Here is a 12,885-nt window from a genome sequence, read left to right on the forward strand (position 1 = left end):
ATCAAGTTATCTACTCTTAAAATGCAATAATGAAATAGACCTACAATAACAGTTATATTAATAACATACCCATTCAAAAAGAGACTGAATGGAAGAAAAAAAAAGTGTCACCAATCCCAAGAAACTCTGATAACCAACTGAGAAAACTCCATTATATTTCACATCCCTTAACTGTGGTTGTGACTTTGCTTTCTAGCTACTCAGTTAAACCCTCTGGGCTCATAGTTCCACATTCTTGGATCATAGCTCTGCCCCAAGTCATATTTTATTTTTTATGAAGGTAACGTGTTTGCAGTTGAATAGTTTTAACAGCCTGTTTTCTGCCTATAGAATTTGGGGAGTCCAACAACCTTCTTTCAATTTGTCCTCTCTCTGTCCCTTTTAGTACAAGCTGACAATGTTTCTACTGTTATAACATTTTCCAGAAACTTGTTCTCCTGTGCATATCTCAGTGAGTCACATAATTAGAAGAGAGTCTCCACAGATCTATTCATAATAATCCCATCCTTATTCTATTTCAGGTTTATGCCTTCGTTACTTAGGTAATCCACGACTCTCATGTCTAATCTCTTTTTTAAAATTCCTTTGCATGATTAAATACTGTGATTTTTTTGAGACTTGAATTACTAGCAAAAGGCTGTATTTCCCTCCAGAACTTGCTTCCATGTCCTCACAGTGAATATCCTAACTTTTATAATCTAGAATAGCTGAGAGTTACCCAAATCACCACCAAGTCCTGCTTTATGTTGTTTGTTTTGCTTAGCAATTCTTTCTTCTACCATTTTAATACAACCAGAAGAAATCAGCACTTTTTCAACACTTTGCTGATAAATATTAACTTTTGCTGAGAAAGCTTCAACAATTTGCTAAGAATTGCCTCAGCTAAACCTCCAAGTTAATCGCTTTTAAGTTCTGCTTTCTACATAATTTTGGGACACAATTCAGCTGAAACTTCTGCCTTATATAATAAGGATTTACTTTTCTTCCATTTGTAACAGCACGTTCCTCATTTCCTTCTGAACAGTTATCAGCAGTGCCTCTTCTGCCAACAGTCTGTTTATGATTTATTAATCTCCAAGACAATACAAATTTTCTTTATCATGCTCCTACTTTCTTTCTGGATTCTCACTAACAAAGTCATTAACATCTGTATTTCTACTAATAGTCTGTTCAAGTCAATCTAGACTTTTTCTATGCTCCTCAAAATTCTTCCAGTCTCTACCCAACACCTAAAATTTCAAATCTACTTCCACATTTCCTGGTATTTGGTACAGCTCTAAGTACTACTGTTGGTGCCTAAATCTGTATAGTATTTTTATTGTCGCTGTAACAAACTACTATAACCTTAGTTGCTTAAAACAATACAAGATTATTATTTTATAGTTTTGGAAGTAAAAAGTTCAAAACTAGTCTTGTTGGTCAAAATCATGGTGTTTGCAGAGTTGGGTTCCTTCTGGAAGTTTCAGGAGAGAATTTATTTCCTTGCATTTTTCAGTTTCTAGAGGCAACACATTCTTTGGATCATGGCCCCACATTACTCATTACTCTAACTTTTGTTTTCATTGTCACATCTCCTTCACTGCCTCTGACCCTCCAGCCTTCCTCTTATAGGGGCTCTTGTGATTATATGTGACCCACTTAGATAATTCAGAAAATTTTCCCATATCAATATCTTTAATATAATCATATCTGCAAAGTCTCTGTTGCCATGTAAGATCACATATTCACAGGTCTTGGGGATTAAGATGTGGAAGTTATAGAGGGAGTATATTATTTTGATTTCCACAGCCATGTGTTAAGTTCTTGTTTTCTTGCATGTCTTAGAGTTTTTTGCTGAAAACTATACATTTAAAATACATAATGTTATAACTCTAGATATCAGATTGTTCCCCCTTTCCAGAGTTTGTTTTGCTATTTGTTTCAGTTTGTTTAGTGACATTTCTGAACTAATTCGTAAAGTACGTATTATTTACTGTGTGTGCCACTGAAGTCTCTACTTGGTTAGTTTTGTGGTCATCTTATGATTAGAGGGAGGTTTCTTTAAATGCCTGGAACCAATAAATCTCTCAGTCTTTGGGTGTGTTGAAGCAACCTTCGGCACTCAACCAGGTAGTTGACAAGTCTGCCTTAGCCTTAACTGCTTGTTCAAAACGTCAAGGTCAGCTAGAAGTAAGAGCTTAGGGTTTTCTCAGGTCTTTTGTAAGCATGGGCAGAGTTCTAGGAATGCACACAGCCTTACCTAGGCATGTTCCTTTCTAAATTTCCAGGAATATGTTGGACCTTTTCAAAGCTCCTTTGAACATCTTATTCCCCAGCTCTTATTTTTTAGCATTTTTTGTTAGTCTATTGGTTCCCCCGGTGTTATCCACCACCTTAGGCAACCACAAAATTAAACGTGTTACTGTAATTTTTTTTAACAAAAAAAACCCCAGGGAAAAGCCTTTTCTTACTGGTTGAATTCTGAATAGGTTCAAATACAAACAGTTTTGCAAGTGACATCCTCTAAAGAACCATCAGAGAAATCAAGTAATGATAATTCTTTGGGGATGAAGTATGGAAAGAGCTCCACCTTTATTCTCTTCTCTCTGACAGCTGCCATGCTGCACCAGGAATGAGGGCTGTTACTTTTCAAGGCTACCACTTTGCTGGAAAGCGGGGATTGGGACTAAGACCAGTTAAAATGCCACCAAGCTCACTATTCTTACTGAGATCCAACCAATTTCTTTCATAAACCCTCTCTGGGTTGTTGTAGCCTCTGGTTAATTTCTAGAATCCTGAAAAAAGTTGAGTCTCACAATTTTCTGGGGTTGTTGTTTCTGTTGTTTTTATGAAACAGAAAAATTTTGAAAGTCCCTATTCCATAATTTTTTCTGACTTAATTCTGCTTTTTTTAAAAATTATTAGAAGTTTTCCAAGGATGCCCCCTAGCGTGGCAAAAAAAAAAGCTTAAATTTTGTAGACAATCAAGAATGATGCATCCTGGCTCCATCTCTTACATACACATCTCATTTAATTCTCACAGGAGCCCTGAGTGGTCTATGCTATAACTCCCATTTTGCAGATGGCAAAACTGAGATCCAAAAAGTTTAGCGCACTTGTCCAAGGTCACACTTCAAGTACATGAACGAACCATGTCTACCTGGCTGCCAAACCTGCTTTTGAGTCTCAGTTATCCTCATACCACAGTCACAAGTCTTACCATAGCCACTGGTAGTCTAACATTATTGTATCTACTAACAGTGCCATTTGACTCGTTTTTTTCCTTTAAACAAGCTCATCTTAAAATGAACATAAATAAATATCTTTAAATTAAATGTAATATTCCCCTACTATAAATGAAGTTAGCATCATATAACATAAATAAAAATGTAACCACAAAATACAGAGAAAGACACAAAAAACAGACACACATAGAAACATTTTTAAAGGAAGCATGTGCACAGAGACACACAAGGAAATTAGGTTTATCTTATTCAAATCTATGTATTGCTATGATTTGTGAAAAGCTTTGAGCCTGAGTCTTACTCTTTCCTTATTTAAAAAAGAGTGAGAAAGATACTAAAGACAGAGTAGCCGGCAAAGCAAAACCACCTCCTTCACCACTTCACTTGATGACAGCAATTGGAAGGGATTCAGAAGGGGACATAAATGCCTAACCGTGTGATTTAGGCTCACTTTGTGACACTTTGCAACCTTACTCGGGTTTGACTGTTTGTCACTCAAAAGCCAAAGTCAAGAGACAAAGATTGGTGTAAGGAAAACAGTTTTATTTAAGAGCCAGCAGCCTGAGGAGTTGGTATAACTCCTCTCAAGTCAGTATAAATGTCAGGCTCTTTTTGTTAAGGGTGGGAAAGAAAGAGCAGGGACTGGGAAGCTTCTTTGTCCTTGGTCAGTTCACAATGTTCCTTTAAATCTTTAACAAAACATAGTATACACACTCCCCTTTTTCCTAAAATTAGTCTCAATAGCTGCATACTTGTTTCTATGTTATGCCTATGTTATGCCTTGTTTCTATGTTCTTGTCTATGTACAAGCATGAACAAAAGCCCAGGACCCTGCCCCAAGTCTAAAATAGAGTTAGTTATGTCAGTCTTTTGCCATTTCACTGTTACACCCTCAGAGATTGGACAAGTGTGTCTAAGATTCACAATACTTGATCATACCCGCCCCCTACCTTAAATGCCAACAGTTTAAATTTTAGGTCTAGCAAAATTCTCAGGCTAGCATTTCCACATCAACCTCAGATGCCCAAGATGGACTCTAGAATCGAGTGGATTTCACCTTTTCCAGCTGACTCCACACGTCCAGCACGTCATGGGCAAAGTTGAAGTACTCAGGCACCGGCTGCCTCCCTAGACTGATGGCTTCCCAGGTGGCCACAATCTTCTGAGGGACAGAGAGAGGCACTAGCTGCCCATGAGACCTGCAGAATCCCCGGGAGCTCTTAAGGGCCTGAAGGATCAGGACTTTCAGCCATGGCCTCATGTTGTCACCTCGTGTCTGTCACCAAAGAGAGGAAAGCGGACATCATCATGAATTCTTGGCTTTGGGGGGAAGCATAAGGCTTAGAGAAACCTGCAATCTGCGCTGCTGGTGACTGTGGTGCCCATGCATAGAGTAGGCTCTCCACCTTCATCCTTAGTTCTGCTGTGTGATGTTGCTCATTTCTCTTCTTTGACCCTGAGGGTCATCCCTGCCACCTCTCATGGCTTGTGGGTATCTGTGGGCCTGAAGTCAGTAACTGGGAACCCACTTTTCTTTTTTCTTCTTTTTGAATTGAAATCTCATTGTCACCCAGGCTGAAGTGCACACCCATGGCCACCACAGCCTCGACCTACTGGGCTCAGGTGATCCTTCCGCCTCAGCCTCAGCCTTCCAAGTAGCTGGAACCACAGACAAGCACCACCATGTTCGGCTCATTTTCAAAATTTACTGTAGAGACGAGGTCTCATCAAATTGTCCAGGCTCATCTCGAACCCCTAGACTCAGGCAATCCTCTCGCCTCTGTCTCCCAAAGTGCTGGGGATTACAAGCACAAGCCACCACACGCAGATGACTCAGTCCTTCAAAGAGAATCCCTCCAAAAGCTTTTGGCCAATCCTGAACTGGCTTGATGAAGTCAAAGACAGCTCTAGGGTGGTGCTATCCAGTAGGAATAGAACGTGACACATACATGCAATTTACAATATTCCAGTACTTCATTAAGCAAAAGTAAATAGAAACTGGTGGAATGAATTATAATGATACATTTTATTTAGCCAACTCTATCCAAAGTATGATCCTTTCAACACATTATCAATATAAAACTAAATTAGTAGGGCAACCTCCTTGGGTCCTCTCCTACTCTGGGAACTTTTCTGTCCTCTCAATAAGTTCTGCTTTCAAAAAAAAAACCCTAAATTATTAAAGTGATACTTTACATCCTTTCTTTTTTTTTTTGTACTAAGTCCTGAAAACCGACGTGTATTTGATCCTAACAAACACATCCCCAAGCCAGACTCGGTGGCTCAGCCTGTAATCCCGCGCCTCTGGGAGGCTGAGGTGAGTGGATTGCCTGAACCCGCGGGTTCGAGATCCGCCTGGGCAGCGAGACCTCATCTCTACAATAAATCCAAAAATCAACCGGGCGTGATAGCACATGCCTGTAATTCCGGCTACTCGGAAGACTGAGGCGGAAGGGTCGCCGGACCCCAGCAGGCGAGGCTGTGGTGGCCGGGAGCGGTCACTGCACTCCAGTCTGGGCGACCGAGTGAGACTCCAACTCAAAAAAAAAAAAAACATATCCCCATCTGGACTAACCACATTTCAAGCGCTCAAAAACCGTAAGTGGCTGCTATATCACACGATGCAATTTTAGTGTCTTGCTACTAAAAGGGTGGTCTTGGGACCAGCAGAACAATTTATCACCTGGCAGTTTGTTATAACTGCAGAACCTCAGACCCACCCCACTCCTTGGAATTAGAATCTACACATCAGCAGGATCCCGGGATGAACTTCATGCATATTGAAGTCTGAAAAACGGTGGCATAGCCGGGCTCGGTGGCTCAGCCTGTAATCCCGCGCTTTGGGAGGCTGAGGTAAGTGGATTGCCTGAGCCCGCGGGTTTGAGACCCACCTGGGGAACCTGACGAGACCTCATCTCTACAATAAATAAAAAATTAGCCAGGCGTGGTAGCGTGCGCCTGTAGTTCCAGCTACTTGGAAGGCTGAGGCGGAAGGATCGCCGGAGCCCAGCAGGTCGAGGCTGCAGTGGCCGGGAGCAGCCACTGTACTCCAGTCTGGGCGACAGAGTGAGACTCCAACTCAAAAAAACGGTGGTGTAGGAGCTTTGTGTGTCCCCAGTTTTAGTTCTCTCTCATCGAGTTCCTTTTGGGAATAATTGCAAAATATGATAATAACCACCAACAACAATAATGTGTCAGAACAACAAGAAAAACAGTAACAGCTGCTGTCTACTAAAGGCCTACAGTGTACCAAGTATTTGTAAAGTGCTTTATAAGCATTATCTCATTAAATCCTTATAATCACTCCATCCTGTAAATGTTATTTTCTCCATATAGAAAATAACATTTTTCATATAGAAAATTTTCTCCATATAGAAAATAACAATCTCCATATAGAAAATAACAGATAAAAAGAGTGATGCTTGATGGGGGAAAGTGACTTCCAGCTCTCACCTCCCAGAAAAGCCTAGGCCTTACCTGGGCCTACTCCCTCTCCTGGCTCCCTTTCCCATTCCTCACCTCCCCTGAACTCTACGTTAGCCTTTTCCTCATCTCTCACCCTTGGGCTCCTCCTCCTCAGGCCCCTTGACAGCTGATAATTAGAATCTGACGACCTCCTTCCCAGTCCCCAGGCCCTTTCCTACCAGTGCCTCTTATTAGCTTAATCACCAAAGGCCTCAAGAGCAGCTGACTACTTGGGCTGAAGGATTTCTTTCCAAGTTACCTTGTTCTTGAACCCAGGTAATGCAAAAGTCCTCTGTGTTCTGCCTCCAGTGGGGGACAGGCCTAAAAGCCTGTAAACACTCGATTTCCTCGGGTTGCTTGTGAACGCAAGTTGCCGACAGCCTCCCACAGGGAACTTTGACCCCCTAACACAGTCAAAGAGAGGGCCGAGAGCCAGAAGCCAGCAGCAGACACAGTGGCTTCAACTGGTCTGGACACACTGAGCCAGTGAGAGCCGCCTCCTGCCAAGTTTCTCAGGACTCACAGTGGCTGGTAAGATCAGACTCCAGGCATAGTGCCTGGTGGGTGTCCCCAAACCGGTGGACATGTTCCCTGAAAATTCACATCACCATTTGAATTGAAAGCAATGAACAGGGGGCAACTCCCTCGGGGCCCCTCCCACCGTGGGAGCTTTTTTGTCTCTCAATAAATCTTGCTTTAAAAAAAAAAAGCCAACAGGAACATTATTATGTTTTAGCAGAAAGGATACAACAGTGATAATAATATGAGCCTTGTTCTTTTTCTGCTTCTAACCCTCTAGTATATACAGATGGAAAGTGGAGGAGTGGTTGCCTGGGGCAAGGTGTGAAATTGTTTCTTTCAGGTCGTGAAATTATTCTAAATTTGGATTGTGAACATGGCTGCACAACTCTAAATTTACTACAGGAAATACTAATAATTGTACACTGCCTAAAGCTGTTTTGAAAAATAAAGCCACCCACCACTCCCTATCTCACTCAGAGTCAAAGCCAAAGTCCTGACAAGAGCTTACAAGGCCCCACATGATGTCCTGTGATCTTGTCTCTCACCTCCTGACTGACTCCATTCCAGCCACCCTCGTCTCTTTCTTGTTTGTTCTCTGAAATTCTGGCTCAGAGTTGGCAGCTGGTAAACTATTTCTCTGAGAACAACAAAGTCTTTACTTGCAGTGTTTGCCAATGTCTATTCCCACCACGATCCACTTCAAGCTAGGTTTTCACCTGCTGGCAACGCTCCTGCATAGCAGCAGTCATCCCTGGAGTACCCCTGCAAGCCAGCTTCCGGGCAGCCTGCCTCCTGCCTCCTACCCCAAATTTGCTGATCTCCCTGCTGGGACTGTTCCTTTCCTGTGGTCCATGCCCTTACCAATGCCAGGTTTCCATGTACCTCAGCAACCTCTTTGATAAGAACTGGGGCTCTCTCCCATCTGATACCTCCTGGACTCCCTTCCCTGGTTGATTACCTCCTTTAGCATTGATCACCTTCTAGCATACAATATTTTGTATTTATTCTCTTTGTGTGTCATCTGTCACATCCCCTCCGTATAGCACACTTGGATATAGACTCCACAAGGACATAGATTCTGGATTTTCGGCACTATTATATGCCCAGAACTTAGAGTGGTGCCTTCCACATGACTGAGTAAATGAATAGCAAATTACTAATATTTAGTGAACATTTTTTATCTGCCAGACATTGTACTGAGACTTTCCATGTGTTACAGGTATAAACGCATATCTGATAGTCTGGGTACAAAGCGTGTGTGTGTGTGTGTGTGTGTGTGTGTGTGTGCGCGCGTGCGCGCGCGCACACACGCACACACGTGCACATTGCTTTTTAATTTTGTTCCAAAATCAAACCAAATTCAGTGAAATTCCCAGGCACCAGGACCTGTGGGAATGTCGTGTTCATTTAATGTTCAGAGCATCTTCCTTATCCCTAGAATTGTACCCAAGGCCCTCGAGGAAGGAGGGGTTATGGGTGTCCTACAGAGAGAATGCTTAGGTATCAACTGCCTACTTTAGCAGTAATTCAGCATCACACTGGGTGTTTAGCCCTCACTGTATTTGGCTCCACATGGCTCTGTCTCATGTCCTAGCCAGGCCAGTGTGGCCTTTTCCACGTGGGTATAACTTCTCCCCCCATCAAGCTTGGCCATAGGGAATCATCTTCTTGGCCCTCAAGGCCCATTTGCTCAGTATCCAGCTATCTACTGGGCTCCAGACAACACCTTCAACTCTGCATTTCCAGCCAGATCTAAAGATACAATCTCTTCTCAGAGGGCTGCATGGGCTCAGGTAGTCTGATCTCAATGTCACCACTCTCCATCAGTGTTTGATAAGTGATGGGTAGCAGATAGCTGAAGGTTACCAACTCTGCCCATAATAATAGTGATGATGCTAATAATATTAATGGCCTTTCCTTCATTCCTTCAACAAATGATTATGGGCATCTATCACCTGCTATGCAAAGTAAATGATATGGAATTTAAGAGGCGATTAATGCTATGAAGGAAAATAAAGGCTGGAAGGAGAATGGGGAATGCCTGAGGAGGGAATGGAGTGGTCGCAAGTTTAAACACAGTGGCCAGAAAAGGCACAATTGTGAAGGTGACATTTGAGCAAAGACCAGAAAGAGCTGAGAGAGTGAACCTTGAGTATACCTGGGTGAAGGAAAACTACAGGTGCCCTGACATGGGAGGATGACTGACATATTTGAGAACCGGCGAGGAGATCCATGGCTGGAGCAGAGTGAGTGGGAAAAGTACTAGAAGCAGAGGCCTGTCACCAATTGGCGAGGGGGCCTTCCAAGTACCAATTGGCGAGGGGGCCTTCCAGGTACTAAGTGGCTCACTTTTCATAGATCATCTTATTTAAAACCCTTACAACACCCCTGTGAGGTAGAGGCCCTGTTACAGGAGAGGAAACTGAACCTCAGAAAGAGTAAATGACCCTCTCAAGGCCACACAGCTGTTGGGGACCAAGATGAGATTCAAACTCCAACCCATAGGCATGGCGTTCAGGGCCCTCCTAGGCCACACCCAGCACTCCACATTAAGTTTTATTCTGGCCTCCATGTAAACTCAGCCAGGACTGGGGGAAGGGGCCCCTCTTACACAACAATGACCCATTCTTCTCCAGGGTCACCCCTGGTTTCCCAGAACCCCAGAATTCAGAACATTGCTGCTGAGGCTGCCGTGGCCTCTGTGTGTGCAGGAAGGGACTTCATTTCTGCCTCTAGATTTCTTGAGAACGCCCAGTCGCCTGCGGGTCCTGCTCTGATCGCAGAGGAAGCCAGGAGCCTGCTCTTCAGGCCGTGACTCCCTCCGTGGTGCCACAGCCCCATCTCAACCCCAGCAGCCCTGAGAGTGACCCAGCTTCCGGTAGGTGTGAACTTCAGTGAAAATGGCAACTCTGGCTAATGGACTCTGCCCTGGGAGCCTCTGCCAAGAATCACCAATTTAACTGTGGGTTTTGATAAAGACGTCTACACATTAGGATCAGCCAGAGCTTTAAAATGATGCCCATAAGTGCTTTTCCTTGAAAAAAAAATTTATCTTTATTTTCTTGAGATCTAGTTCTGGAAGTTGAATTTGGATCAAGCCTTTTAAAAGCTTTTGACACATGTGTGATTATTCTCCAACTAGAATCTCTCATTTCATCCTTCCATCAAAATGTGTGTTTGCATATTTCCTACATTATGTATTATCATTATTTTAATTGTTAACCAGAATGCTAGATAAATCTTGCATCTTGTTTTTATTTTAATTTTTTTATTTCTAGTGAAATTTCTTGTAAGTTTCTTTTTGTACACTTTTTTGGTATATTCATAAGCCATATTCATTTCTTTAATAAATTTTCTATCCATGTCCTGAAAAAAAATGATGCCTAGACTCACCCCATCCCAGACCAACTAAACTAGGCTTGGGCCTTGAGCATCAATAATTTTGTAAAACTCCCCAAGAGATTTGAACATGAAGTCATGGTTGAGAACCACTGAAGTGGACCATGAGGCTTGTTGTGAGAATTAAATTAGGCCTTTCATTCAATCATTCACTCCACAGACATTCATTGAGCTTCATATCTGGTCCAGGCACTTTTCTAGGAGGTGGGGAAACAGCTGTAAACAACGACATTTTTTATTAACAATTTTTTATAAAAAACAACAAACAAGATACATTCAGAAACAATAATATGAAGCAAACAGAGATGAGGCGATACAGAGTAGTCCAGGAAGACCCCTCAGAAGAGCTGAGTATTTGAGCTGGGATCTAAAGGACCAGAAAAGACTGACGATATGGAGTGAAGAGTGTTCCAGGCAGAGGCAAAGGCCCTGAGGCAGGATTTGCTTGGAAAAAGGGAAGAGGTCAGGGTGGCTGGCCCACTATGCAGGAGAGGGAGTAGAGGGCTGTAAGGACAGGTAGGGGTCTGGATCCAGGGGAGCCTGGCAGACCACAGTGGCCTGTTTGGCTCATGTGTGACAGCAAGCCACACGAACCTTTTGATATGAGGAGACGTGATAATATTCCTGTTTTGAAAAGAAATCTCTAATTGCAGCATGGGGGATGGACTGTGGGAAGTGAGAAGTTGAAGCAGAGGGTGACCCAGGAGGAAGTGACTGCACTGTCTGGCGAGAAAGAGACCACGGTGGCTTGGACCCCACAGGGGCTCCTGGTGGCATGCTGGTGGAGAGAATGAACAGCTTGTGCTCAGCACAGTGGCAGACATCAACAAGCTCCTCAGCGTGAACTCTTCTTATGAATAAGTGTTTCCCATCACAGCCACTTCCCTCTGAGTGGGGGATAAGAGGCTGAGGCTGGAATTTGTGGGGCTGGGCAAAGTGTGTCTGGGAGGCCACAGTGGGGCCTCCCTGGGGTCAGGCCACAGGAGCAGGTGCAGGGGCAGACCCACGGCCCAGAGAACAAAGGGGCAGGGCAGAGTGGTCAGGGACATAGACTGAGGGCTGAGACAAAATGTGGGCCAGAGTCTGAGGGGAGCTCTGGGATGAGGCAAAGCTGAGAAGGGCGTTGAGGGGTGGTCTCAAGAGAAAGAGCAAGAGGGAGTGGGAAGAGAGAGTATCTTTCTCCTTCCCCCAGAAATGCAAATACAACCATTCCCTTCTCTGTTTCCTTCAGTCAAAATGTCAACTTCTGAATGAAAATTCCACTGCTGCCCTCCCCTACTCCATCCCTCTTCTCTTATCTGTTTTTTCTCCTCAGTAAGTATCATCATCAGACACACCATTTGCTGTATCTCTGTTTATCTCATTGACTGTGCTTCCTACTGCTAGAATGCAAGGACTCTTGCCTGCTCTGTTCACTTTTGTATTCCTAGCACCGAGAACAGTACCCAGCATGTATCAAGACCTTCAAAATATTTGGTGAATGTGAGCCAGGCACAGCAGTCCAACACTGTTCTGTCAGGACTTAGGAAGGCTGAGGCAGAGGATTGCTTGAGCCCAGGAGTTCAAGCAGCATAGTGAAACCTTATCTCTACAAAAAAAATTTTTTTTAATGAACTGCATGTGATGGCACTTGCCTGTGGTCCCAGCTACTCAGGAGACTGAGACAGAAAAACCTCCTGAGCTGCAGTGAGCTGTGATCATGCCACTGAAGTCCAGCCTGGGCAACAGAGTAAGACCTCAACTCCGAAAATGTATATATTTGATGAATGGACAAATGAATGAGTGCAGGAGGAAGGGAATGGGAGTTGTGACTGGTTCCGCGAGGCCAGAGGGAAGTCTGGAGTCTGACCGTGGAGGGCTATCCCCACCAAACAGTGGCCTTGATCTCATTCCATACAACCCGGAGCACTGGGAATATTCCCAGGTTAGCAGAAAACCTGGTACATTCCACTACCCCTTCCCCACAAATTGATCAGGAATCACTGGGAAATAGGGGAGGGCCCTCCATCCCCCTGCTGGCCTGGCTTATGCTCAGAGGCTCAGCTGCCCACACGAGCTGAGCTGGGCCAGCCACAGCTTCCCTGAAGGTCTGTAGCTAACTTGAGGTTAACATCTCAGTGTGTATTTTAGTCATGACTTTTAAAAGAAAATGTTTACACTTGAAAATATTTGTTCAAAAATTAAACGGGGTATATTGCCAGGTAGTGAGCTTCCCATCACAGGGGTATTCAAGCAGGAGAGGAGGAGCATGAAGTAAGGGCTCTGCTGGCAGAGG

At 43.8% G+C, this 12,885-nt stretch overlaps 1 protein-coding gene across 1 annotated transcript in view; it reads right to left on the reverse strand.

The window, feature by feature from the left end:
- ACSM5 (acyl-CoA synthetase medium chain family member 5) overlaps window positions 1–7,020 on the reverse strand; it is a 32,753-nt gene extending 25,733 nt beyond the window's left edge. Inside the window, exons 1-2 of the mRNA XM_008058755.2 lie at window positions 6,949–7,020; window positions 4,282–4,500 (exon numbers count right to left, since the gene is read on the reverse strand). Coding sequence (XP_008056946.2) covers window positions 4,282–4,485 — 204 coding nt within the window. The 5' untranslated portion in view covers window positions 4,486–4,500; window positions 6,949–7,020. The remainder of the gene's footprint in view (window positions 1–4,281; window positions 4,501–6,948) is intronic.
- Window positions 7,021–12,885: the final 5,865 nt, after the last annotated feature.

The sequence above is a fragment of the Carlito syrichta genome, unplaced genomic scaffold (genome assembly GCF_000164805.1).
Source record: "Carlito syrichta isolate Samal-C Ts95f unplaced genomic scaffold, Tarsius_syrichta-2.0.1 Scaffold303623, whole genome shotgun sequence".
NCBI lineage: Eukaryota > Metazoa > Chordata > Mammalia > Primates > Tarsiidae > Carlito > Carlito syrichta.